General features: G+C 37.0%; 1 protein-coding gene across 7 annotated transcripts in view; it reads right to left on the bottom strand.

Annotated features, from left to right (window-relative positions):
• Nucleotides 1-24,794, bottom strand: part of Bltp1 (bridge-like lipid transfer protein family member 1) — a 210,274-nt gene that overhangs the window by 75,949 nt on the left and 109,531 nt on the right. For 6 of the 7 annotated variants that reach the window (XM_055626230.1, XM_055626234.1, XM_055626233.1 and 3 more), the window contains exons 47-54: nucleotides 18,070-18,776; nucleotides 17,438-17,683; nucleotides 15,576-15,669; nucleotides 12,921-12,971; nucleotides 10,212-10,418; nucleotides 9,167-9,405; nucleotides 6,410-6,654; nucleotides 4,091-4,196 (exon numbers count right to left, since the gene is read on the bottom strand). In XM_055626230.1, coding sequence (XP_055482205.1) covers nucleotides 4,091-4,196; nucleotides 6,410-6,654; nucleotides 9,167-9,405; nucleotides 10,212-10,418; nucleotides 12,921-12,971; nucleotides 15,576-15,669; nucleotides 17,438-17,683; nucleotides 18,070-18,776 — 1,895 coding nt within the window. The remainder of the gene's footprint in view (nucleotides 1-4,090; nucleotides 4,197-6,409; nucleotides 6,655-9,166; nucleotides 9,406-10,211; nucleotides 10,419-12,920; nucleotides 12,972-15,575; nucleotides 15,670-17,437; nucleotides 17,684-18,069; nucleotides 18,777-24,794) is intronic. The other variant, XM_055626232.1, reaches the window with a different exon arrangement.

The raw sequence follows: 24,794 nt of genomic DNA, 5'->3' as shown, positions 1-24,794 counted from the left end.
AGGCATTTTGTTTTGATGACAGTGCCCTTTGCTTTACAGAAGCTTTTCAGTTTCATGAGGTCCCATTTATTGATTGTTGCTCTTAGAGCCTGTGCTGTTGGTGTTCTGTTCAGGAAGTTGTCTCCTGTGCCAATGAATTCTAGGCTGTTCCCAACTTTTTCTTCTAACAGATTTAGAGTATCTGGTTTTATGTTGAGGTCTTTGATCCACTTGGACTTTAGTTTTGTCACGGTGATAAATATAGATCTATTTTCATTTTTCCAATGTAGCCACTTTTGATGAGAACTGATAGACTAAGATCAGAAAGGAGAGGAGAACCTCCCCTATCAGTGGACTTGGGGAGGGGCACGCATGCAGAAAGGGGAGGGAGGGTGGGATCGGGAGGGGTGGAGAGAGGGGCTTATGGGGGGATACAAAATGAATAAAGTGTAATTAATAAAGAATAAAAAAAAGTTAAAAAAAGAATATTCATTAAAACAACTTTTAAATTAAAAAAAAAACAAATAGAGGGACAAGTAGAGGCAAAATTAGTGCATATAGAGAAGAAATGAACAAGAAAATAGAGGCCATCATACAGAGACAGGAAGCCATATTCAAACAGATGAAAGACATGGTGCAAGACATAAAAATAGAATTGGAATCAATAAAGAAAACACAGAGAAAACCTTAGAGCTGGAGAACTTAGAGAAAAGATCAAGAACCACAAAAGTGCCAATGAGTTCAAGGGTATTCCCCACTTCTTTTTCTAAGCGATTTAGTGTGTCTAGTTTTATGTTGAGGTCTTTGATCCACTTGGACTTTAGTTTTGTACAGGGTGATAAATATGGATCTATTTGCATTTTTCTACATGAAGACTTCCAGTTAGACCAGCACCATGTGTTGAAGATGCTGTCTTTTTTCCATTGAATGGATTTGGCATCTTTGTCAAAAATCAGGTGTCCATAAGTGTGTGGATTTATGTCAGGGTCTTCTATTCGATTCCATTGATCCACCAGTCTGTTTCTATGCCAGTACCATGCAGTTTTTAATATTGTTGCTCTATAATACAGCTTGAGATCAGGGATGGAAATACGTATGCATGGAGATAACCTAAGACCCCTGCACAGATGTAGCCCATGGCAGTTCAGTATCCAAGTGGGTTCCATTGTAATAGGAACAGGGACTGTCTCTGATATGAACTGATTGGCCTGCTCTTTAATTTCCTCCCCCTGAGGGGGAAGCAGCATTACCAAGCCACAGAAGAGGACAATGCAGCCACTCCTGATAAGACCTAATTGACTAGGATCAGAAGGAAGGAAAAGAAGTCCTCCCTATCAGTGGACTTGGGGAGGGGCATGCAGGCAGAGGGTGGAAGAAGGGAGGGATTGAGATGGGAGGAAGGAGGAAACCATGGGGGGGGATACAAAGTGAGTAAAGTGTAATTAATAATGAAAAATAAAAAAAAATACATGTATGTTGATTTGCTCTGGAAAAAAAAAAAAACCACAAAAGCAAGCATCACCAACAGAATAGAAGAGATGGAAGAGAGAATCTCTGGTGCTGAAGATACACTTGCAGAAATTGATACTTTTCTCAAAGAAAAAGTAAAATCAGAAAACTCCCAAACACACAAAACATCCAAGAAATCAAAGACACCATGAAAAGGCGAAATCTAAGAATAACAGGAATTGATGAAAAAGAAGATTCCATAACCCTCCTCCTCAACTCTGAGGGGTTTGGAACTCATTGGCACAGGAGACAACTTCCAGAACAGAACACCAACTGCTCAGGCTCTAAAAGCAACAATCGATAAATGGGACCTCATGAAACTGAAAAGCTTCTGTAAAGCAAAAGACATAGTCATCAGAACAAAACAACAGTCTACAGATGGGAAAGGATCTTCACCAACCCTATATCTGACAGAGAGCTGATATCCAGAATATATAAAGAACTAAAGAAATTAAAAAGCAATAAATCAAGCAATCCAATTAAAAAATGGGGTACAGCGCTAAACAGAGAATTTTCTGTAGAGGAATACAGAATGGCAGAGAAATACCTAAAGAGATGTTCAACGTCCTTAGCCATCAGAGAGATGCAAATCAAAAGGACCTTGAGATTTTACCTTACACACATCAGAATGGCAAATGTTAAAAACTCAAGAGATAACGCATGCTGGAAAGGCTGTGGAGAAAGGGGAACCCTCCTCCATTGCTGGTGGGAATGTAAACTTGTACAACCACTTTGGAAATCAATCTGGTGCTTTGTCAGACAATTAGGAATAGTGCTTCCTCAAGATTCAGCTATACCACTCCTAGGCATATATCCAAAAGATGCTTAAGTATATAACAAGGACATTTGCTCAACCATGTTTGTAGCCGCATTATTTGTAATAGCCAGAACCTGGAAACAACCCAGATGTCCATCAGTGGAGGAATGAATACAGAAATTGTGGTACATCTACATAATGGAATATTACTCAGCGATAAAAGCAAGGACATCATGAAATCTGCAGGTAAATGGTGGGAATTGGAAAAGATTATCCTGATTGAGGTATCCCAGGAGCAGAAAGACACACATGGTATACAGTCACTTATATAGACCTATAAGATAGGATAAACATACTAAAATATGTACACCTAAAGAAGATAAACAAGAAAGAGGACCCTTAGTAAGATGATCAATCCTCACTAAAAAGACAAGTGGGATGGACAGGGAAAGTAGAAGAAGTAACAGACAGAAGCCTACCGCAGGGGGCCTCTGAAATACTCTATGTAGCAGTATACCAAAGCAGATGCGGAGACTCATAACCAAACCTTGGGCAGAGTGCAGAGAATCATATGAAAGCACGGGGAGTTAGTATGACCTAGAGAGAACAGGAGCTCCACAAAGACAAAATATATCAACACGGGGGCCCTCTATGAGACTGTTTATTCAACCAAGAACCATGTATGGATATAACCTAGAACCTCTGCTGGGCTGTAGCCCATGGTAGTTCAGTAACCAAGTGGGTTCCCTAGTAAGCGGAACAGGAACTATTTCTGACATGAACTCAACGACTGGCTCCTTTACCTCCCCCCATTCCCCGAGAGGGAGGAACAGTCTTGCTAGGCCACAGAAGAGGACAATGCAGTCAGTGTTGGAGATACCTGATAAGCTAGGGTTAGATGGAAGGGGAGGAGGAACTCCCCTAGCAGTGGACTTGGAAAGGGGCAGGGAGGAGATTAAGAGAGGGAGAGTAGGATTGGGAGGGAATGAGGGAGGGGGCTACGGCTGGGATACAAAGTAAACAACCTGTGATTTAATATAAAAATAAAATAAAAATTTAAATAAAAAGTGTCCAATAGCAGAAACTGCCCCAAATCATCATGGGCATGCTGATCTTGACAGCAAGGAAGAGCTAGATGAATAACAACATATGCCTCCTTCTCCATCTACCCACAGAAACAAAAGTCAAGAATGTTAATCGTGGTCATGGCGTTTTGAATTATCACCTCTATCCCTGATAATCACCTAGATTCCTGCTACATATACCTGTACAGATCTTACAGCTGTCCATAAGTGATGTCTATCTATAACCTGACATTCTTTCATTCACTATTCACCATGTCTTTGGTCACTCTTAGAAAAAGCCCATCTCTGGCCTCCCAAAAAAAATTTATCCTCTTTCCCTGTTCCCCTCTCTGTCTGGGCCTATAACTACTCCAGCTTGTTAGTGAATGGTGGGCTTTGATTCTTATAGAGACCCCTCATTTCTCCCCCTCCTGTGCTGTAGTGGGTTTTCTTAATTGAAATAAAAGATCCTACTGTCACAAATAACAGAAACAGCAAATGGTGAGCTCTAGGTTCAATAAAGGACCCTAGCTTAAGGCAATAAGATGACAAGAAGTAAAAGAAGCTAGCTCATGAATTCTCTTTTGTTCTCCAAATGTGCATCTTCTCTTTCACCTTTCTCTTGCTCGCTCTCTCTCTCTCTCTCTCTCACACACACACACAATAGTTATCGACATAATTTTTACTATTTTTATAACACTTAGGTCTTATTTCAGATCATGAAACCTCATACAGCAAATAAGAATAGAAACTTGCATTGTTAGGCTCCAGACATCCTTACCAGACACCTTCTGTATTACTTCATTTACTTCCTTCATGAACACTTTCTGTACAAACACCAAGTGGTTTAGAAGATCTGTTGTGAGATTGTGTTCAAAGGAACCAACCTGTCAAACACAATCAGAGTGTGAGATTGTACAGCTGAATATGTTAGCTCTGCTTTTCTGTAAAGCTAATCATCTAAAACTCTAGGAAAAGGAGATAATTATCTACATACTATATGAGAATAATGCACTGAAAAAAGGCTTAAAGTATTCAGTTCCAATGATCATTTCTATTTGTATTAAATGGTAAAAATATAGTGACTGAACACACTGTAGGTCTCAGGATTATATGAGATCGTAATCTAATTGTATGTAACATGTATCTTGTAATTAGTACAAAGCACTAGTTTCTGACAAGAATTAGTCAACAAACAGATGAAGTAGAAAGCAACTTCTAATTAAGTGACCATTACAGAAAACACAGATTCAAGCACTCTTATGATTAAAGCAAATATTTCTATCATTGTGATATGGTTCATATTTTTATCAAAAATAAACAGATCAAAACAGATTTGTCATTTTTGGTGAAAAATCACAAAAAGCTTAAGTGTCCCAGGAGGCACTTTAAAACTGTCTCTTTATTATTTTTAATCATGCATGTCTTGCCTGTATGTGGGACTGTGCATATGAATACAGGAGCCTACAGAAGTCAGACGTGTGATACTCCTATGAAGGAGCCGTTTGTGAGCTGCCTGATGAGGGTGCTGGAACTAACTTAGGGCCTCTGGGAAAGCAGTTATTATTATTATTTTTCCTGACACAAGGCTTCTCTGTGTAGCCTTGGTTGTCCTAGACTTTGTAGAACAGGTTGGCCTCAAACTCATAGAGATCCACCTGCCTCTGCCTTCCTAAGTGCTGGAATTACAAGCGTGGGCTACTGTGCTTGGCTAGCAGTGCACATTTTTAGCCACTGAGTTATCCCTCTAACTCTGCACCAGCCACTTTTATCTTCCACAAAATAGTACAAATAGTACAGAGATGAGTTTCAGTGTGTTTTGGGTAACAATAAAATAGGAAATTTTGAAATATGGTAAAATTTTAGATGCTTTGAAATTAATTTGATACTTTCCTTTTGGTACATCTGGGTTTATGTTTTTCTTAGACTATAAATTCTTCCTTTTTAGTATGTAATATTAATATGTATTTATACAATATATTGATTTAAATTTACTTTCTTTAAATGAAGCATTATTAACAGTATTACTCAACTACTTTGGGCTACTTATTTTTCTGTGTGAAAAGTATACATGCAATATAATATTTCCTAATTAAATTTTAGGCTTCTTAGAATCTTGTATACTTTGGGGTACATTTGTTTTTCCACACAGAAGTCTCAACTCTTGGCCTGGCTAGGTGGATTATTGGGCAAAGAAGTTTACCATGCAAACTTGGAGTCCTGAGTTTTGTCCTTAAAACCTAAGCAAAAGTAGAAGCAAAGAACAAAATCCACAAGGGTGCCATCTGTTTTCTTTGTGTGCCATGGCACTCCACCGCCAATCACTCACACACACACACACACACACACACACACACACACACACACACACTTAAAAACTAGAAGAAACCCCAACTCTTATGTGCTAAAAAAGTACAGTCTGGGAAAGGTACACCAGACTTATATGGATCTCCTCCAGTTACAGATAGTATTTTTATCAAAAACTCAAAGAGCTTTCTTACAGATCTTCAAACCAAATGAAACAGGGTTTAGACAGTTATACACAGAGGTGAAAACAATGAGGCAGTCAGGAGGGCCAGCTTTTAACATAATCCTAAATAATTAACGAGTCTGTTAATTTATTTTATAATTCTATATGACCTTTGGATCATGACTAATAATTATGTTTAAAATCATATTACCATATTAAAAATTACTCTTGCCCCTCACTTAAAAAAGAGAACAGGTATGTTTACCTCAAATGTAATTAAAAAACTACAGAAGTAAACATATAAAGCTCTTGATGTTAGTTATTAGTCTCTTTTCATAATCAAGTAAGCCTACAAACATTGCCATGATAAACTTGAAATTTAACATATAAAATATAAAGTACTATATGATTAGTACATTGCTTCAAAAAACATGTTTCAATAAAAGGCAGGAAAGGTGGGACAGACAGACAGACACACACACACCCTTTTTCTTAAAATTCAGTAGGTTAGCCTTCTGTAAAAACAAGTAAGATAACATTTAATCTTCAAAGTTTGGAACTCTGAGTATTTTGGTATCTAAATCTTGAACATGTGTAAATTGCCAAAAGTAACTTTGAAAGTACACTTACTTCTGCCACACAACGGAGATAATTCCCTTGTAAATAGTACCCTTGTTTAGAAGGCAGTTCATCTATACTCCACACTTGATCTGAGTAACTATCATGTTCTTCCATAATGTATTTCCCCGACATGGTAACAGGTGGAAGGTTAAGACTTGCAGAAGGAGGAATAGTTGACATATCTGTTGCAGAAACTTTTGAAGTAAAACGTAATCTGTGATTTGGTAACTCAAATGTAAATCTTGTCTGTGCACCTATAAGAGGGAACATTACAGTTGTACAACCATGCAATAATATAATCACTTTTGAAAAATGGTGTCTAAAAAAACATTTTGTCATCCCACCATCTATGTTGACATACATAAAAGTGGTATTTAAAATATGCATATGAGATACACTTACCTTTAAACAAGTACACATACTATAAAGAATTAGTACTACTAAGGCAGCAGTACTTATGAAGCCTCCTGGGTACCAAACATCATATCAGATACAGATAAACATTTATAGATTCCGCGTATCACAGAAGGGAGAACAGAAAGACACTGACTTTCATGTAGAGAAGCTATACTCCAAAAGATAAAACATCTCAAGCTAAAAGCAAGCCCCAAATTCTGAAATGTTAAATACACATTCCTTTAACCTTAACAGCTGTTAAGAGACCTTACAGTTTAGTTTAATACTGTGTTAATTTTTTAAGCCCTCTATCTGGCAATAAGTTGTTCAGAGCTGAACAGCCAATAGCTGGGCAGAGGATGATAAGGCGGGACTTCTGATCCTAGTGGGAGGGTCTCAGGGGATCAGAGGAAAGGAAAATCGCCAGGAGGACACAGATGGAGAAGGAACAGCCAGGGTCAGACCAAGATGGCAGGTAATGGGCCACATGGCAGAAAGTAGGCCCCGCTGTTCCTCTGTCCAGCAACAGTGCCTGAACGTTTTAACAAATATAATAGGTTTCTGTGCCATTATTTGTGAGCTAGGGCGGGCAAAGAAAAATACTTGTGTTTTACACATGTTCACTATGCCCTTAGATATTTCTACTTTTTCATCTTGAAAATGCCTACACAGCTTGCTCTTTCCATTAGCCTATGGATTCCAGAAGACATGATGAATAAGCAAATTAGTTAATGTATTGCTAGAACTGGCCTGTGATATCTTAATAACCATGTTTTTTCACTTTGCCAAATCCTAAAACTCACCTTAGATTGTTTCTATTTCTGGTAATATAAAGGTTGAAATGTTCAGAAAACTCTCTTAATAAATGTAAGAAATAGTAAAACATTTATTCTTGATGTAATACATTTATGATTAAGTAGGCTTATTAGTGCTTTAAAAGTTAATGTAATTTGTCATGTTAAAACAAAAAAGAGAAAAAGATATATAGAAGAAAGTATCTGTATACAGTCACAAATTATTCTCAATAGAAATTTTGTAGCACAGTAGGAAAAAAATCCCTTTTGTTAACATTACAAAAGAAAACTATGAAAAATCTACAGGAGTCATTTTTTAATATTAAATAAAAATTTTAAATTAATAATTAAAATAATAAATAAAATGTTGACTATAATTACCCTTAAAACTGGAATTAAGACAAGGCAAAAACAATAAAGATCAGCCATTTTCTAAATGGAGGGTAAAAGATGATAAGGTGTTGGGATGGTGATTTGGAGGTGCCTGGCAGAAGTTGGGGGTGAGGTAAGCGGATATGGCCAAAATACAGTGTATACAAAATAGATGAATAAAATTTAGAAAAAAATTATTAAAATTTAACTGATCAAATAATTTAACTTTTTGTTTTGTTCTTTGCTTAAAAGAGGGTCTTACTATGTAGTAGTTCTGGCTGGGCTGGAACTCACTACAGAGACCAAGCTTGAGCTCACAGAGATCCCCTTGTCTCTGCTGCACCATCATGCCTGGCTATTTAGATTTCTTAATATATTTTTAAGAAAATTGTCCATTTCTTTTAGATTTTCGAATTTTGTGGCATATAGGCTTTTGTAGTACAACCTAACGATTGTTTGGATTTCCTCAGTGTCTGTAGTTATGTCCCCCTTTTCATTTCTGATTTTGCTGATTTGGATAGTTTCTCTCTGCCTTTTAGTTAGTTTGGCTAAAGGTTTGTCTATCTTGTTGATTTTTTTCAAAGAACCAGCTCTTGGTTTCATTGATTCTTTGAATAGTTTTATTTGTTTCTAGTTGACTGATTTCCGCTCTGAGTTTGATCCGTCTGCTCCTCTTGGGTGCATTGCTTCTTTTTTCTCTAGGGCTTTCAGCTGGGCCATTAAGTTGCTTGTATGAGATGTCACCTTTGCTCGGACAAAGCTCGTAGTAGCTCAATAACCAATTGGTTTCCCATAGTAAGGGGAACAGGGACTATTTCTGACAGGAACTCAATGACTGGCTCTTTGACCTCCCCACCCCCCAAGGGAGGAGCAGTCCTGCTAGGCCACAGAGGAGGGCTTTGCAGCCAGTCCTGAAGATACCTGATAAAACAGGGCCAGACGAAAGGGGAGGAGGTCCTCCCCAATCCGTGGACTTGGAAAGGGGCAGGGAGAAGCTGAGTGAGGGAGGGTGGGATTGGGAGGGAATAAGGGAGCGGAATACAGCTGGGATACAGAGTTAATAAAATGTAACTAATAATAATAAACAATAATAAAAAAAATCTGAAAAAAATATTTTTAAGAACTTTGTTTTTTTCATCAAAATATTACTTTCTTTTCAAATTTATGATCAGTTTACACAGTTGGATTTAAAATTCCACATTACCTGTCATTCCATGGCTTCTCATTCTCCCCATCTTGTACTCTGCTTTCAGAGATGGTAAAAGTGCTGCTCCAATGGCTATGCCATCTAACATGGCGCTGAATTTGAGAACAATAGGCTTCTTCTCTAAGCCTTCTGGAAGTTGAGGGAATTCATTTGTTTCAATAGGAGTTTGATTAACACTTGTTGGAGTTTTTTCAGATGGCAGTGGGGTTGCAATATCTTCTTTCATAGGCTGTGGGCTATAAACCAAAATATCCCCCCCCCCACACAAAACTATTAATAACTACTACTTTATTGATAAAATTACTAGATTTCTCAGTGGAAAACAGCTTACAAATAACGATGATCTACAAAAGGCGACAGAGTAATAACTTGAGCCATAATTTTTTATATGAGAACTAAAGACCTAAATAAAACAATTATAGAAAAAAAGCCATTGATTTCTGAGACTATCAAAAAACACTATTTTATCAATTTATAAGATAGGGAAAAGTAAGTGTGTACATGCAGACACATAGGTCAGAAAAGAATATGCTATGAATAGTGGCAACAAGCACAGGGAATTAAAGGTTGCTACAAAAAGGTCTGATTTACTGCCCTTTAATTTATGGCAGATGGCATATAGTCTGTCTTCAATAATATACAATAATTTCACAATAAAGGAATATGCAAAAACATGCATGCTATAAATGACCACTGCAAGTTTTTTAAACTTAAACAAGAATTAACAGTTCTAGAATTCATTAATTTGCTTTTAATTGAAGTATCTTGTGATGCCAATAAATCTCTAGGCTCTCTTTCTTAAACTTTGTTTTATGCTCTGTATGATAATGAAATGGCCATTGTCATGTAATACATTAATGTATTAATGATTACACCGTGATTCTCCCATGTCATCTAAATCCTCTTCTCCAGCCCCGTTACTATGATAATCAATGTTTATAGTAACGGCTCATTTTCCTACAAACCTCTGTTATCACAGAAAAAAAAAAAAAAAGTATATTTTCTTGCACAGTCACAGAATATTACACAGAAAATAACTCACGCTGTGGAAGGTTGTCTAATAAGGTCTGAGATTTGTTTGGATAGTTGGTGAGAACTTCGAACCATCATGCTGTGTAAGGTGGCAGGGTGCTGAGGAATGTTGATGCTGATAGCTCCTACTTTGAACACTGCAGCATTGTTTGTCTTCAGCCCCCTCTGGGCACTGTAGAGGGCTTGGGACTTGGCAATACTACATTTCACGACAGTTCTAGCAACAGAGGAGGAAGACTATTTAAATACAGCCAAATAATTTTAGAAAAAATTCAGAGAACATAAGATACTTTTACTCAATGAGTTAGAAGGAGATCATTCATGTGCCAAAACATTGCCTGGAAAGTTATTTAAATATACTCATTCTATACTGCATTGGAAAGTCTATTATTTTGGAAAGTCTATTATTTTTTTAGAATATACTAACATGTAAGTAAAGGCATGTGTACACACACACACACAAATTCCACTTTTTTTTTTTTTTTCTTATTCAGAACCTCTTTTTTTCCCTCCATTTTAGTTTTGGGATCTAAAGAGAGACAGACACTGAATAAAAAAAGAAAACACACTTACTATATTTCTAAAATGTAATCAAAGAATAAACAAATTTTACTCTGTTAAAAGAAATTGAAGGCAGGAGACTGCTTTAAAAAGGCCTGCTCCTTGAGTGGCTCAATAAAAAGAAGTGGGAAGCCTTGGTGTGATGAAGCATGAAGGTAACTGAGGCTAAGACTTAGAGTAGAACTGGCAGAACTCTGTAAACTGTACTACCCATGAATCTTTAGCCAGTTTTTATGGACATCTGTCACAAGCTTTTCACATATACAGTGGGCATAGCAAGCATGCTACAAATTTTTAGTCATCTTTTAGAAAATGAGAAATACATGTTATGTGACTTAAGCTAAGTGGTAACTCCATTTAAAAAACAGTAAACAGATGACTTGTAAACTAATTTACAGTCAGAGCTCTCTACATCTCCTTCAAGACTGACAAGGGCATCCCCTACAAGCTGTTACTACTTTGATCAGTGGGGGATCATCATGCTGTTTAACTTTCTGCAAAGCCTTCATCAGCACCAGGAAGTTTACTGATGCTTACTTATCTAAGAGGAGTACTTTTTCCAATATGCATGGAACTTTTTTAGTTCTTTACCAAACAGCTAAAGTATAAGTTGAAAAATGCCCCAATATATCTGCCTTATTTTTTACATCTACCTTTATAATCTGTAGCAGCCTGGTTAAATATCACTCGTATTTCATAAGCAAACACACAAAACTTAATTCCCAATTTAACCCAAAATTCAGAATAGAAAACTAGGAGAGTTCATTGTGATTGCCCATTCTACTGAAGTATTCAGCAGAAATTTTGATGTTAGGAACCTGAAGATCTGTCCGTCTCCAGCAGGCAGTCTTATTTACATTGTAATATGACCAGTCTTACACCAATCTAGGAGCTCTACCCCACTCTTCACTCCCAACCCCTACCCAGGGCCTTGCTGCCTTGAACTGGCTCTAAACTGAAAAGAAGAAGGAAGGTAGAGAAGATTAATTTACATAACTTGGCCTGTTCTGACTCTCAAATCAGTTTGTTTGAAATTTTCTACAACAGAAATGTAGAATGTGTGGATGACCATATGCTATTTGGTCAATTACAAAAGTTTCTTTCCCAGATGGCAACGCTAGTCTCCATGAATGCCTCTCTCCCCACAAAACCTGAGAATGGAACAGGGTGGCCTAATGTGATGACAGCACAAAGACCATCTTTTACTTTTCCATTGCTGCCTTCCAAGCTCAAAAATAATTGCTTCACAGATGTGACCTTTGGCCACTAAAAGTATTCTCTCTAAAGTTAATATTTATTATTTAGTTAAATATCCAGAGAACTCAGTGAATAAAAAGAAAGAAAAATCCTAGGTAATGTCTACATGGAATTAAATATAGTCGTTTTTGTTTTTCTGTTTATAAAAAGACACTCATACAGGCTATTTTCCAGACATAAAATTCAATTTTTGTTACTTTTAATTGGCCCACAAAGTGATAGAACATAATCTAACAAATGACTTTAAACTGATGATGTTTTAGCTATGGCTTGTTATCAATAATGAATCAAATGTCATAAAATATGATAATCTTACCGGCAGGAAACATAATAATCTGTATATTCAACATATTCAAATTTTATTTAAAAAAATTCTCAAAAACATAACTACTGCTAAGTAAATGTTAATGTGACTGGGTGACAGACTCATGTGGTGAACACTTATATACCCATCAAGTCCAGCTAACTGCAAACATACACAGTGGTTTAAATCAAAATATTCAAAACATAAATGCACATATACTAAAAGCCATAGATAAAACTTGACAATCAGAAATTAAAATCTTCCCATTAAAACAAAATTATAAAGCTGAAACATGCAGATGCTTTGTTAGTTTTTTTTAAATTACTTTGTACTTAACAGAACCTTACCAAGTAAAAATATTTGGTTTCTATTATGGTATCAAATAGTATCATGTCCACAGAAGCACAAGAAAACAAAGTCTGTTTTACATAGGAGACAGCCCTCACTTAGGCTTGAATAACTATTAACATGTTTTAATATACAAGTGTTTATGGGTAAAGCTTTGAGATGTAATTAACTATACACATCCCACAAAGATATTATAAACACTATACAATACAATATTAATCACAAGCCATGAAAAAGAATATGACATACAGAAACTCTTGTTTGGCTGTACTTGTAGGAGATGTAGGAAAATCCTCCAATCTACAGATGCAGATTCAAGAGAAAGCAGGAAAACAAAAAGGAAGCAAATCAGCATTTGTATGTAAGTTAGTTACAACAGGACTGCCTATCAGGAGGCTTAACTAATATCTAGCTCTTACAATTTTCTTTCAAATGACTTTTGAAGCTACTTATTCCATTTTATTCCCTTTTAATTGCAGCTGGAAATAAAACGCTGAAGAATAAATCCAAAAAGCGTTAACAAAAGTCTTTTTTCCAAATTATTTTAATTAATTAATTTTTTAATTAATTACAATTTATTCACATTGTATCCCAGCTGTAGTTCCCTCCCTCATCCCCTCCCAAATCCACCCTCCTTCTCTCTTCTCCTCCCATGCCCCTAGCCCAGTCCACTGATAGGGGTGGTCCTCCTCCCCTTTTCTCTGACCCTAGCCTATCAGGTCTCACTCATCAGGACTGGCTGCATTGTCTTCCTCTGTGGCCTGGTAAGGCTGCTCCCCCCTCAGGGGGAGGTGATCAGAGAGCAAGCCATTGAGTTCTTGTCAGAGACAGCTCTTGTTCCCCTTACTAGGGAGCCCACTTCTTTCTGTATCTCTTCCACACACTACCTGAAGTCCTAGCTAGAACAGTGAGACAACTAAAGGAAATCAAGGGGATACAAATTGGAAAGGAAGAAGTCAAAGTATCACTATTCACAGACAATATGATAGTATATATGAGTGACCCCCAAAATTCAACCAGAGAACTCCTTCAGCTAATAAACACCTCCAGCAAAGTGGCTGGATACAAAATTAACTCAAAAAACAAAATCAGTAGCCCTCCTATATATGAAAAACAAAAAGTCTTAAGACTAATAGTTTGACAGTAACAAAGAAGTAACTTTTATATTCAAATAAAACAGATAAGGGGAAAAGATAAGAAATAGCAACTCTACATTTTTAAAAACATCATTTTATAATGTTAAGTTCTACAAGCTGAGAGACTGAAGCAATTCTCTTAAGAAATAATACAGACAATGAGACTCTAGATAAAAGTCAGCACTTGGGACAACTAAGGGAGCCCTGCTAAGAGTCAATGAAACAACCACCAAATCTGCTTTCTGTGATGAAGGAGAAAGACAAAAGCAGTGTAGCTTTGGGCTCTTCTCATTAGACCACTTTAAACAGATTATGCTAATACCTTAATCTTTTTATTCAATAAAGTGGAGATAAAATTACCTCAGCTCACAGAATTGTAAAGAGGGCCAAGTAAATAAACTGATATTCAATTTCTGTCTCATAATAGGGGTTTTATAATGCAAGCAATATTACATCCTGCTGCTATTCCACAATGAGTGGAGAGAGACTGGTTTTTAACCATGGGAATTTTCTGGGTTTTTTTTGTTTTGTTTTAAGATGGCTTAGTAAATGGGTCCTGGGAAGCTCCTATGAATAATTCTGGGTAACAGTTCCAAGCTTCTTGGGTAAGAGTTAAGCCTGAGATCTCCATACTAGGCTCTGGCATGTTTATAAATATCTATGTGAAATGTTGCCCAGGACAGGTTTTGCATTATCCAGAGTTCCAAAATATTGTGACTACAATGTTTTCTTAGTTTGATCTATTAATAATTTTCACAGTAGGAGCCAAATCCTCGATTTTAGTGGTTATCTAGCCTTAGCTCTATATTGCAGGACATTAGCACAATATGAATTATACTATCAAGGAAGAACAAACTCAAAATGACCTTAACTATTAGAACATTTTTCTTTATAATACAAAACTGATCCACTGAAAAGAAATTAGAAATTAAGGCAAATACCACCAAAGACATAAACAAAGTCACATGGTTATTATGCATTCTTCATATACAAGTGGTCTGTAAACCATGGGTAAATGTTATCAACACCAGGATAATTCTGATCAGAACAGACCCAAGAACAGAATTTACAGAAAAAAATGTAAGAACAGACATTTAAAATACAGTATATGGGTTTTTATTTATTGGCTTTATGTTTCTTTGTTTAGACAGGTTTTCACTCTATAATCCAGGGTAGCCTGGGATGTAGTATCTATCCAAAGCTGGCCTCTAATTAGTGACAATGGACCTGCCTCAATCTCCCAAGTGCTGGAATTACAGGTGAGCTATCACACCTAACTTGATAAGCTCTTTAAAAAAAGGCATAGTTTATACTTTTAACAGATTTTAAAGGCCTTACTATTAAGTTCATTAAATGCATAATGACAAATCTGAAGTGTAGGTGAAAATAAGTAATAATTGTTTAATAAAAAATTAAGTTTTTAGTCTTTGTAATTTTAATTACCTATTTAAATGACAGAAAAATTTACAACCTACATGCTAAACAGAAATTTGTACTGTAATCATTTTTCTTATAAGACAATCTCACAACGTGCTGAAAATTGGGCTTTTCTTTCTTTTTGAAATGGCGGGTGAATTTAGGGTAAGAAGAGGGGAGCAAAATCAATTATTTCTTTCCCAAAATATTTTACTAGTGATATTCTTAAAGACAATATCTAGAAACACTGTATAAACCTCAAACTTCATCAACTATGAGTTCATTCAAGGATTGTTTTTTTATAAATTGTAACAAAGTAGTAAAAGAAAACAGTAAAAGTAAACACACTTACTGTATATTTGGTGTGATCCCTTCAAGCAGCACAATATTAACCCCTCCAATGTGAGCAGTAGCACATGTCTCAGTCATCTTTTGATGTAAAACATCTTAAATATGAGAAAAAAGTTATTTGAATTCTGAAAATAAGATAATCATGTCCTATATTAAAACTACAATAACTGTAAATTATACTAAAACATGCTCAATTTTGTCAGGCTACCTTAAGAAAACTTCATCAGCATACAAAATGCATTTATATATGCATAGAGTATATATAAAAAGTACATATAAAAAGTAAATATAAAAAGAGTATATATAAAAGTATATATAAAAAGTATACAAAAAAAACTGCATTTTAAGATGGCTTCATACATTAAATAATTTACTGGTATTAAATGGTCTATAAAAATTTATGGCATATTAAATGGTATATAAAAAATTACTTTTAAAAAAGGAAAACAAACTACTACTCCTGGTTCATATAATTCCTATAATTTTAATATATTTATTACTTATAAAAGTACATAAAAATAATGTCATTTTACATAGATTTCTCCTTTTGTATTTTTCATGTAAATAAATCCTATGTTACAACTTATAATGGATAAATCTTAAAACTATCTTGGGGCTACAAAAATAACTACCATCTCTTTAACGCAATTCATTTTCACAGAATTATGACTTTCTGTTCCTTCTAGGTCTGTAAAACTAGAATTGCTACAGCAAAGAAAAACTACAATTTAAAGACTACTGATAAAGCCTATTATCTTTAGGAATGGTAAATCAACTGATTTAGAATTAAATGTCCATTTCTCAAGAGTCTAAGCAAAAGTAATTTATATATAACAATATAATTCTTAATGTTCACTAAAACAACAGAAGAAAAAATGGTTAATTTTAAAACTACAAAAGTAAAAGAAAATTTTACTTCAATGTAGCATCTTTTTGCCTTGTATTTGAGAATTAATGTATCTGCATCTCTCTCAGCAATTTATAATCTATAAATTATAAATCTATAATTTCTTCATAAGATTGTCTTTACTCTAACACAAATTTTCATATAAAATTGGTGTTTAACTTTTGTTATATAATTAGGGCATGAAAAAAAAAGCTATAGAAGGGTATTTAATATGAAATTTAGACTTTATAAATTGGTTAATCATAAAATTAACAAAAACACATGGTCATTCATAATTTTCTTTTCTTGTACAATACAACAACCAAGAAGAAAGCTAATATGCAAGGAAATCCTGAAAGTTAATTCCACACTGCTTTTTCCATTAATTTGATTTTGACCTTTCTGAACCTGGGGTATATTTTACAAGCAATCACTCTGGCAGTATTACTTTCTTTGTACTACAAAAGTTATGGAGTATATTGAAACAGATGCTCTCCCAGTTTTAATGAACTACCAAACTCTCTGTAATCATTTTAAATATAATGGCATAGCTTCAATACTCTAGGGAAATTTCACATTCAGTAATCGAATTTTTATAAGATTCTTAATTTTTATAAAGATACTAAATGAATATTAGGTTATAAGTTTCTATAGTGGGTAATAAAGAAAACCAAATATTTTACACATTTCACTTCTTCCTTGAATTTTCAAATATCAGAAACATGTTATTAGTTTATACTCAAAGACAAGTTAGTGAACAGCTACCACCCAGCTTCAGACACTTATCAGCCCAAGCTCAAGTATTTCTGTTAGGTATCAAAGCTCCCTTTACTCCTTTTACTCACTGATATTGACTAAGTTGTACAATTTTGGCAAATCTCATTTTCTGAGAAAGCCTGCCAAGTGGGAATTTCAGCAACACAGGAGCATTCATTTCTTTCAGCAAATCAACATTACAGTAATGGAAAGCATTATACCTTTCATTTTTTCCTTAAGGGTGAAACTGCCATGGATCCTTTTCAGTTCTGATTCCATTGTCAGCCCACCAATATCTGCCTCTAGATGTGTGCGGTTCACCATGCCAATCCCAAACACAATTAAAGTAACATGTTGAGGTTCAGAGGTGACCAGACTTCGTTTCCTCTGTGTTTTAGTCAAACTGTTGTTGTCTTGTTCATTCTCAAACACAACTCTACATGTTGGCTCTGTAGGACTCCGAACACCTTTTTAGTAAATGGAAATACATGGTTTAAGATTTGAAAAACACAAAAACATTCTAAATACTGTTTTAGTATCTTGTTTTCAAATTCTAAACTAGACTTTTATCTACTCTAAATGATTCAACTATTTTTTTTTCCCCACTAGTACCTACTAAATGATTACTCTAGATATTTGAAATGAAGTCCATCTAAATCCTTTAAAAGTAGTCCATTAGGGTCAGGGAAGACAGGCAGTATGCTAACAGAGTATCTGAATGTCAGCACTATTTTCTCTCCTTGGTGACTACCAATTTCTCTGAATTTTAAGCTTAAACCATTAATATAGTAAACAGCCTGTCTTCTTTAGCACTCCTAAAAAGAAAATTTTATATCATAAAAATGCTTGTTACCTGCTGGTCCGAATGTTTCTGAGGATTTTTCCAATATTCCTGTTGGGTCAGAGATAAGAGAATAGAAGTTAAGCAATTTGTACATATTCTGCCAGCATTCAGCTGATGGCTCACTTTGCTCTGACACTGTAATGGAATCTGAATCATCCATATGAATGGTCATGTGATCCACCACATCCTTTGAGCCTTTCCTTGATACTTTTGAAGTTCTTCTCTCAGACCTTCCAAGTGAGTTTTTATTTCGGGATTCTTTTTTGTTGTTCTCATTGTTGGTCCGTTTGTTCTTGGCATTGTTTACTCTGTTGCCACCATTTAGGCTTCCTCTAGAACTGCGGCTGAAGTCAGAGGATCGGAAATCCCGATGTTTTCTGGTTTTGAAGGTAGGTGTAGGGGAAGCCGATCCGGCTGTGTATCTACTAAGTTTAATGTCTGTCTGAGTTGCTTTGATGTCATCTATCATTGTACTGAATTGATGGATAAGACGAACCAAAGCCATATCTACATGCTGACTTATTGACTGACAGGAAATAGTGAAGTTGCAGTGGAAGGTGTTGTAATAGCGCTTGTTGAGATCATGAAAGGAAAGGGCACTGGTGGAGTTCTGAGGCGTGCACACTGACTTTTCCATCACAACAGCACTGATGCTGAAGGTTTCCAACATTAGTGCTGGCTTGAACTCGAGTGGGGGAAGATTCACATGGCCTTGCCTAAATGTTCAAAAGGAAAGGAGAAGCTGTTAATTCCTTTTATGAAGAACTACAAAGCACATTCTTATGCATTATAAACATAATAACTTCCAAGGTGAAATGTACCATTAATAAAGAGATTCACTACATTACATGATTGTTCTAGGTTAGGCTTTTCATGAGCCAGCAGATAGCCTTTAGTTTTTGTTAATTTTATTCTAAAATTGACTTAGAAGTCAAAATCAATTGTCTTCTATTTAAAAAAAACAAAACAAAACAAAACAAAACTAGTTTCAATAAAATAAGGGGGACTCCAAGATGGCGGCGAGCAGAGCACACCATTTCGGAGAGGCAGAAGACATGAATCTCCGGAATTGGTGAGTGGAGAGTCAATCGAAGCTAGAATTTGGACTTTTGGGCTTTCTAAAGGAGAGGGGCCACCACAGAAGCGTGGAGTGCTAGTAGATTTAGGTCGGGCGCGGACTTCTCCGGGAAGGAAATAGGGTGCTTCCCTTATCCGGGCCTCCCGCGGGAAACCCGCACACAGCACCAGGCAGCTGAGTGCAAAGCTCACATTCGGGAGATCAAGGCAGCAGAGACAGTGCTCCGGGCCCTTTACAGCTACGGGCTGCTGTAACCACCCATTGAACACCCATCCCCTCCTTGGACACACATTCCACTCAGGGTCCTCCGGACCCGCAGAGCGTCCCCTCCCCCATCCCGCTGACGCAATCCCAAGCTAGACCGCAGCAGGAAGTGCAGTGGAGCTCACGTCCCAAGCGGCCAGAGCGCAGTAACCCCAGAAACCTTCTCACAGGAGGAGCGCAGGCCCAATCACGGAGCTCCAACCACTGAGCGCTAACCACAGAGACTCAGATCCACAATACAATTCTTCCCGGACACTGAGCCGCAAAGCTCAGTGTCTGGGACCCAAGACGGTTGGAGGCAGGGAGGCAGGGTTCCAGACCCCGCAGCCGCATCGGAGAGTAGTAACGACCTGCTGAACGCCACCACTGAGAGGAGAACACACGCCACCTAGGGCCCTCTTGCCTGGCTCTTGACCCGCGAAACACCCCCTCCCACTACCACCACCACCTGGCTCTGCAGGAGTGCACGCACCACCGCAACTCCACCCCGCCAGAGCGTACTCCCAATACAGTGCTAGTCACAGAGACTCAGATCCACAGTACAACCCTTCCCAGACCGCCAAGTCTGCAAGTGGCAGCACAGAATACACAGGGCTGCCCAGCCAGTGATTGTATGGGCCATCCAACCCCTCAGTGGCAGAAAACCAGCTGAATAGACACCAAAGACCAGCAGACTGGTAAAATCAATACTCGCGCGCATTCTTCAACAGCGCTTGAGATCCCTTAGCGCCTGCGATCCAAATCTTCAGTGCCTGCAGGGAACCCCTCTCACACACTGAAGGCCTCTTCATTCACCAACACCCTGTCCCTTAGGACACACCCACAAGCACACACTCAAACACACGCTACCCGGCATTTGTCCTTCTGCGCATGCGAACTTTCCTTCTACAGGTATAGCAGAATAACCAACGCACACACTGAAACCATTAGACCTCACCCATTTTCTTGAAGAATTCTCCAGATACCAGAGAAAAACCAGTCTGACCTGCAGAATCCAGGAACAGACAGTGAACACTACGGATAACCAAATGGCCAGAGGTCGGCGAAAGAACACAACCAACGCAAATCAAGATATCATGGCTTCACCGGCAACCTCCAAAATTATTGGACACTCCAACTCCGCAGAAACACAAGAAAATTATTTTAAAGCTATGATTATCCAGTTAATAGAGGCACATAAAGAGGAAACCAACAAATCTCTCAGAGAAATAGTCATAGAGATTCAAACAGTTAAAGAGGATACAAAAAAATCCCTTAAAGATTTGGCCTCCCAAATAGAAACAAAGAAAAACGAAGCGAACGAAGAAGCTCTTAAAGAAACACATGCAAATATAGCCAAACAATTGGAGGCAGAAGCAGAGGCACTAAGAGAGGAAACAAACAAGAAAATAGAGACCATCTTGGAGACACAGGAATCCACACTCAAACATATAAAGGAAATGTTGCAAGACATGAAAACAGAATTAGAATCAATAAAGAAAACACAAACTGAGAAAACCCTGGAACTGAAGAACTTAGAGAAAAGAGAAGGAATCACAAAGGTAAGCATCACTAATAGAATAGAAGAGATGGAAGAGAGAATCTCGGGTACTGAAGATACACTCACAGAAATTGATACTTCTCTCAAAGCAAAAATAAAATCAGAAAAATCCCAAACACAAACCATCCAAGAAATCAAGGACGCCATGAAAAGGCAAAATCTAAGAATAATAGGAATTGAAGAAGAAGAGGAGTCCAGGCTACGAGGTCCAGAAAATATTTTCAAGAAAATCATAGAAGAAAATTTTCCCAACCTAAAGAAAGAGATGTCCACAAACATACAAGAGGCCTACAGAACACCAAACAGACTAGACGAGAGAAGAAACTCCGCACGCCACATCATAGTCAAAACACTTGATCTACAGAACAAAGAAATGATACTAAAAGCAGCAAGGGAAAAAGGCCAAGTTACATATAAAGGCAAACCTATCAGAATCACACCGGACTTCTCGTCAGAAACTATGAAAGCCAGAAGGGCCTGGGGAGATATCATGCAGGCCCTAAGGGACCACAGATGCCAACCTAAACTACTTTACCCAGCAAAGCTTTCAATCAACATAGATGGAGAAAATAAAATATTCCACGACAAAACTAAATTTAAGCAATATTTGAACAGCAACCCAGCCCTACAGAAGATACTAGAAGGAAAATTCCAATCCAATGAAAACAAATACACCCAAGAAAACATAGGTTAAAGATAATTTCCCAACAAAAATCAAAAGCAAACAAGCAATGATTCACAGTAACATTGCCAACTCCACAATAGTAGGAAATAACATTCAATGGTCATTATTATCTATCAACATCAATGGACTCAACTCTCCAATAAAAAGACACAGACTAACAGAATGGATGTGGAAACAGGAACCAACATTCTGCTGCATCCAAGAAACACACCTACGCAACAAAGATAAACATTACCTCAGAGTAAAAGCCTGGAAAAGTTTTTCAAGCAAATGGACCCAAAAAACAAGCAGGAGTGGCTATCCTAATATCTAATAAAATAGATTTTCAACCAAAACTAATAAAAAAAAAGACATAGAGGGGCACTACATTCTCATCAAAGGAAAAATTCACCAAGAAGACATCACAATTCTAAACATCTATGCCCCAAATACAAGAGCTCCTACATTCATAAATGAAACATTATTAAAGCTTAAACCACACATTGATCGCAATATCCTAATAGTGGGTGACTTCAACACCCCACTCTCACCAAGGGACAGATCAACTAGACAGAAACCAAATAGGGAAATAAAAGCGCTTACAGAGTCCCTAAATCAAATGGACCTAATAGATGTCTACAGAACTTTCCACCCAAACTCAAAAGAGTATACCTTCTTTTCAGCACCTCATGGAACCTTCTCCAAAATAGACCATATAGTTGGTCACAAAGCAAACCTCAACAGATATAAAAAGATTGAGATAATCCCTTGTATTCTATCGGACCACCATGGACTAAAGCTGGACATCAACAACAATGGAAATAACCAAAAACCTACACGCACATGGAAACTGAACAACTTGTTACTCAATGACAGCTGGGTCAAGGAAGAAATAACGAAAGAAATTAAAGACTTCCTAGAACTCAATGAAAATGAAGGCACAACATACCCAAATTTATGGGACAGAGTGAAAGCAGTGCTCAGAGGAAAATTTATAGCACTAAGTGCCTTCAAGAAGAAATTTGTAACATCATATACAAGTAACTTAATGGCCCAACTGAAAACACTAGAAAAAAAAGAAGCAGATACACCCAAGAGGAGCAGAAGGCTGGAAATAATCAAACTCAGGGCTGAAATCAATCAATTAGAAACAAATAAAACTATTCAAAGAATCAATGAAACAAAAAGCTGGTTCTTTGAGAAAATCAACAAGATAGACAAACCCTTAGCCAAACTAACTAAAAAGCAGAGAGAATCTATCCAAATCAACAAAATCAGAAATGAAAAGGGGAACATAACTACAGACACTGAAGAAATCCAAACAATTGTTAGGTTGTACTACAAAAGCCTATACGCCACAAAATTTGAAAATCTAAATGAAATGGACAATTTTCTTGATAGATTCCATCTACCAACATTAAGTCAAGATCAGGTAGAAAGACTGAATAACCCTATATCCCCCAAGGAAATTGAAGCAGTCATTAACAGTCTCCCCTCCAAGAAAAGCCCTGGGCCTGATGGTTTCAGTGCAGAATTCTACCAGACCTTCAAAGAAGTGCTAATACCAATTCTCCTCAAACTATTCCACAAAATAGAAACAGAAGGAACACTACCAAACTCATTCTATGAAGCGACAGTCACCCTGGTACCCAAACCACACAAGGACCCAACAAAAAAAGAGAACTTCAGACCTATCTCTCTTATGAATATTGATGCAAAAATACTCAATAAAATACTTGCAAACCGAATCCAAGAACACATCAAAGATATCATCCACCATGACCAAGTAGGCTTCATCCCAGGCATGCAAGGGTGGTTCAACATACGGAAATCCATCAATGTATTCCACCACATAAACAAACTAAAGGAGAAAAACCACATGATCATCTCCTTGGATGCCGAAAAAGCATTTGACAAAGTCCAACACCCATTCATGTTTAAAGTCTTAGAGAGATCAGGGATACAAGGCACATACTTAAACATAGTAAAGGCAATATACAGCAAGCCTACAGCCAACATCAAACTCAATGGAGAGAAACTTAAATCAATCCCACTGAAATCAGGGACAAGACAAGGCTGCCCACTCTCTCCATATCTCTTCAACATAGTACTTGAAGTCCTAGCCAGAGCAATAAGACAACTAAAGGAGATCAAGGGGATACAAATCGGAAAGGAAGAGGTCAAAGTGTCACTATTTGCAGATGATATGATAGTATACATAAGTGACCCCAAAAATTCAACCAGAGAACTCCTTCAGCTGATAAACACCTTTAGCAAAGTGGCAGGGTACAAAATCAACTCAAAAAAATCAGAAGCCCTCCTATACACAAAAGACAAAAAGACTGAGAAAGAAATTAGGGAAACAACACCCTTCACAATAGCCACTAATAACATAAAGTACCTTGGGGTGACTCTAACCAAGCAAGTGAAAGACCTGTTTAAGAAAAACTTCAAGTCTCTGAAGAAAGAAATTGAAGAAGATCTCAGAAGATGGAAAGATCTCCCGTGCTCATGGATTGGTAGGATTAACATTGTGAAAATGGCCATCCTGCCAAAAGCAATCTATAGATTCAACGCAATTCCCATCAAAATACCAACTCAATTCTTTTCAGACCTTGAAAAAAAGATTCTCAGCTTCATATGGAGAAACAACCCAGAATCTCCAAAACAACCCTGTACAACAACAGTTCATCTGGAGGTATCTCCATCCCTGATCTCAAGCTATACTACAGAGCAATAGTAATAAAAACCACATGGTATTGGCATAGAAATAGAAAGGAGGATCAATGGAACCGAATAGAAGACCCAGAAATAAACCCATGTACCTATGAATACTCGATTTTTGACAAAGCAGCCAAAATAATTCAATGGAAAAAAGATAGCAGCTTCAACAGATGGTGCTGGTCTAATTGGATGTCTACATGCAGAAAAATGAAAATAGACCCACATTTATCACCCTGCAAAAAACTAAAGTCTAAGTGGATCAAAGACCTCAACATAAAACCAGATACTCTAAATCTGTTAGAAGAAAAAGTGGGGAACAGCCTAGAACTCATTGGCACAGGAGACAACTTCCTGAACAGAACACCAACAGCACAGGCTCTAAGAGCAACAATCAATAAATGGGACCTCATGAATCTAAAAAGCTTCTGTAAAGCAAAGGGCACTGTCATCAAAACAAAATGCCT

The sequence above is a fragment of the Psammomys obesus genome, unplaced genomic scaffold, assembly GCF_907164565.1.
Source record: "Psammomys obesus unplaced genomic scaffold, mPsaObe1.curated_primary_1811, whole genome shotgun sequence".
Taxonomy (NCBI): Eukaryota; Metazoa; Chordata; class Mammalia; order Rodentia; family Muridae; genus Psammomys; species Psammomys obesus.
Note: the sequence above shows the minus strand (reverse complement) of the source record. Positions and strands in the feature narration are given on the sequence as shown.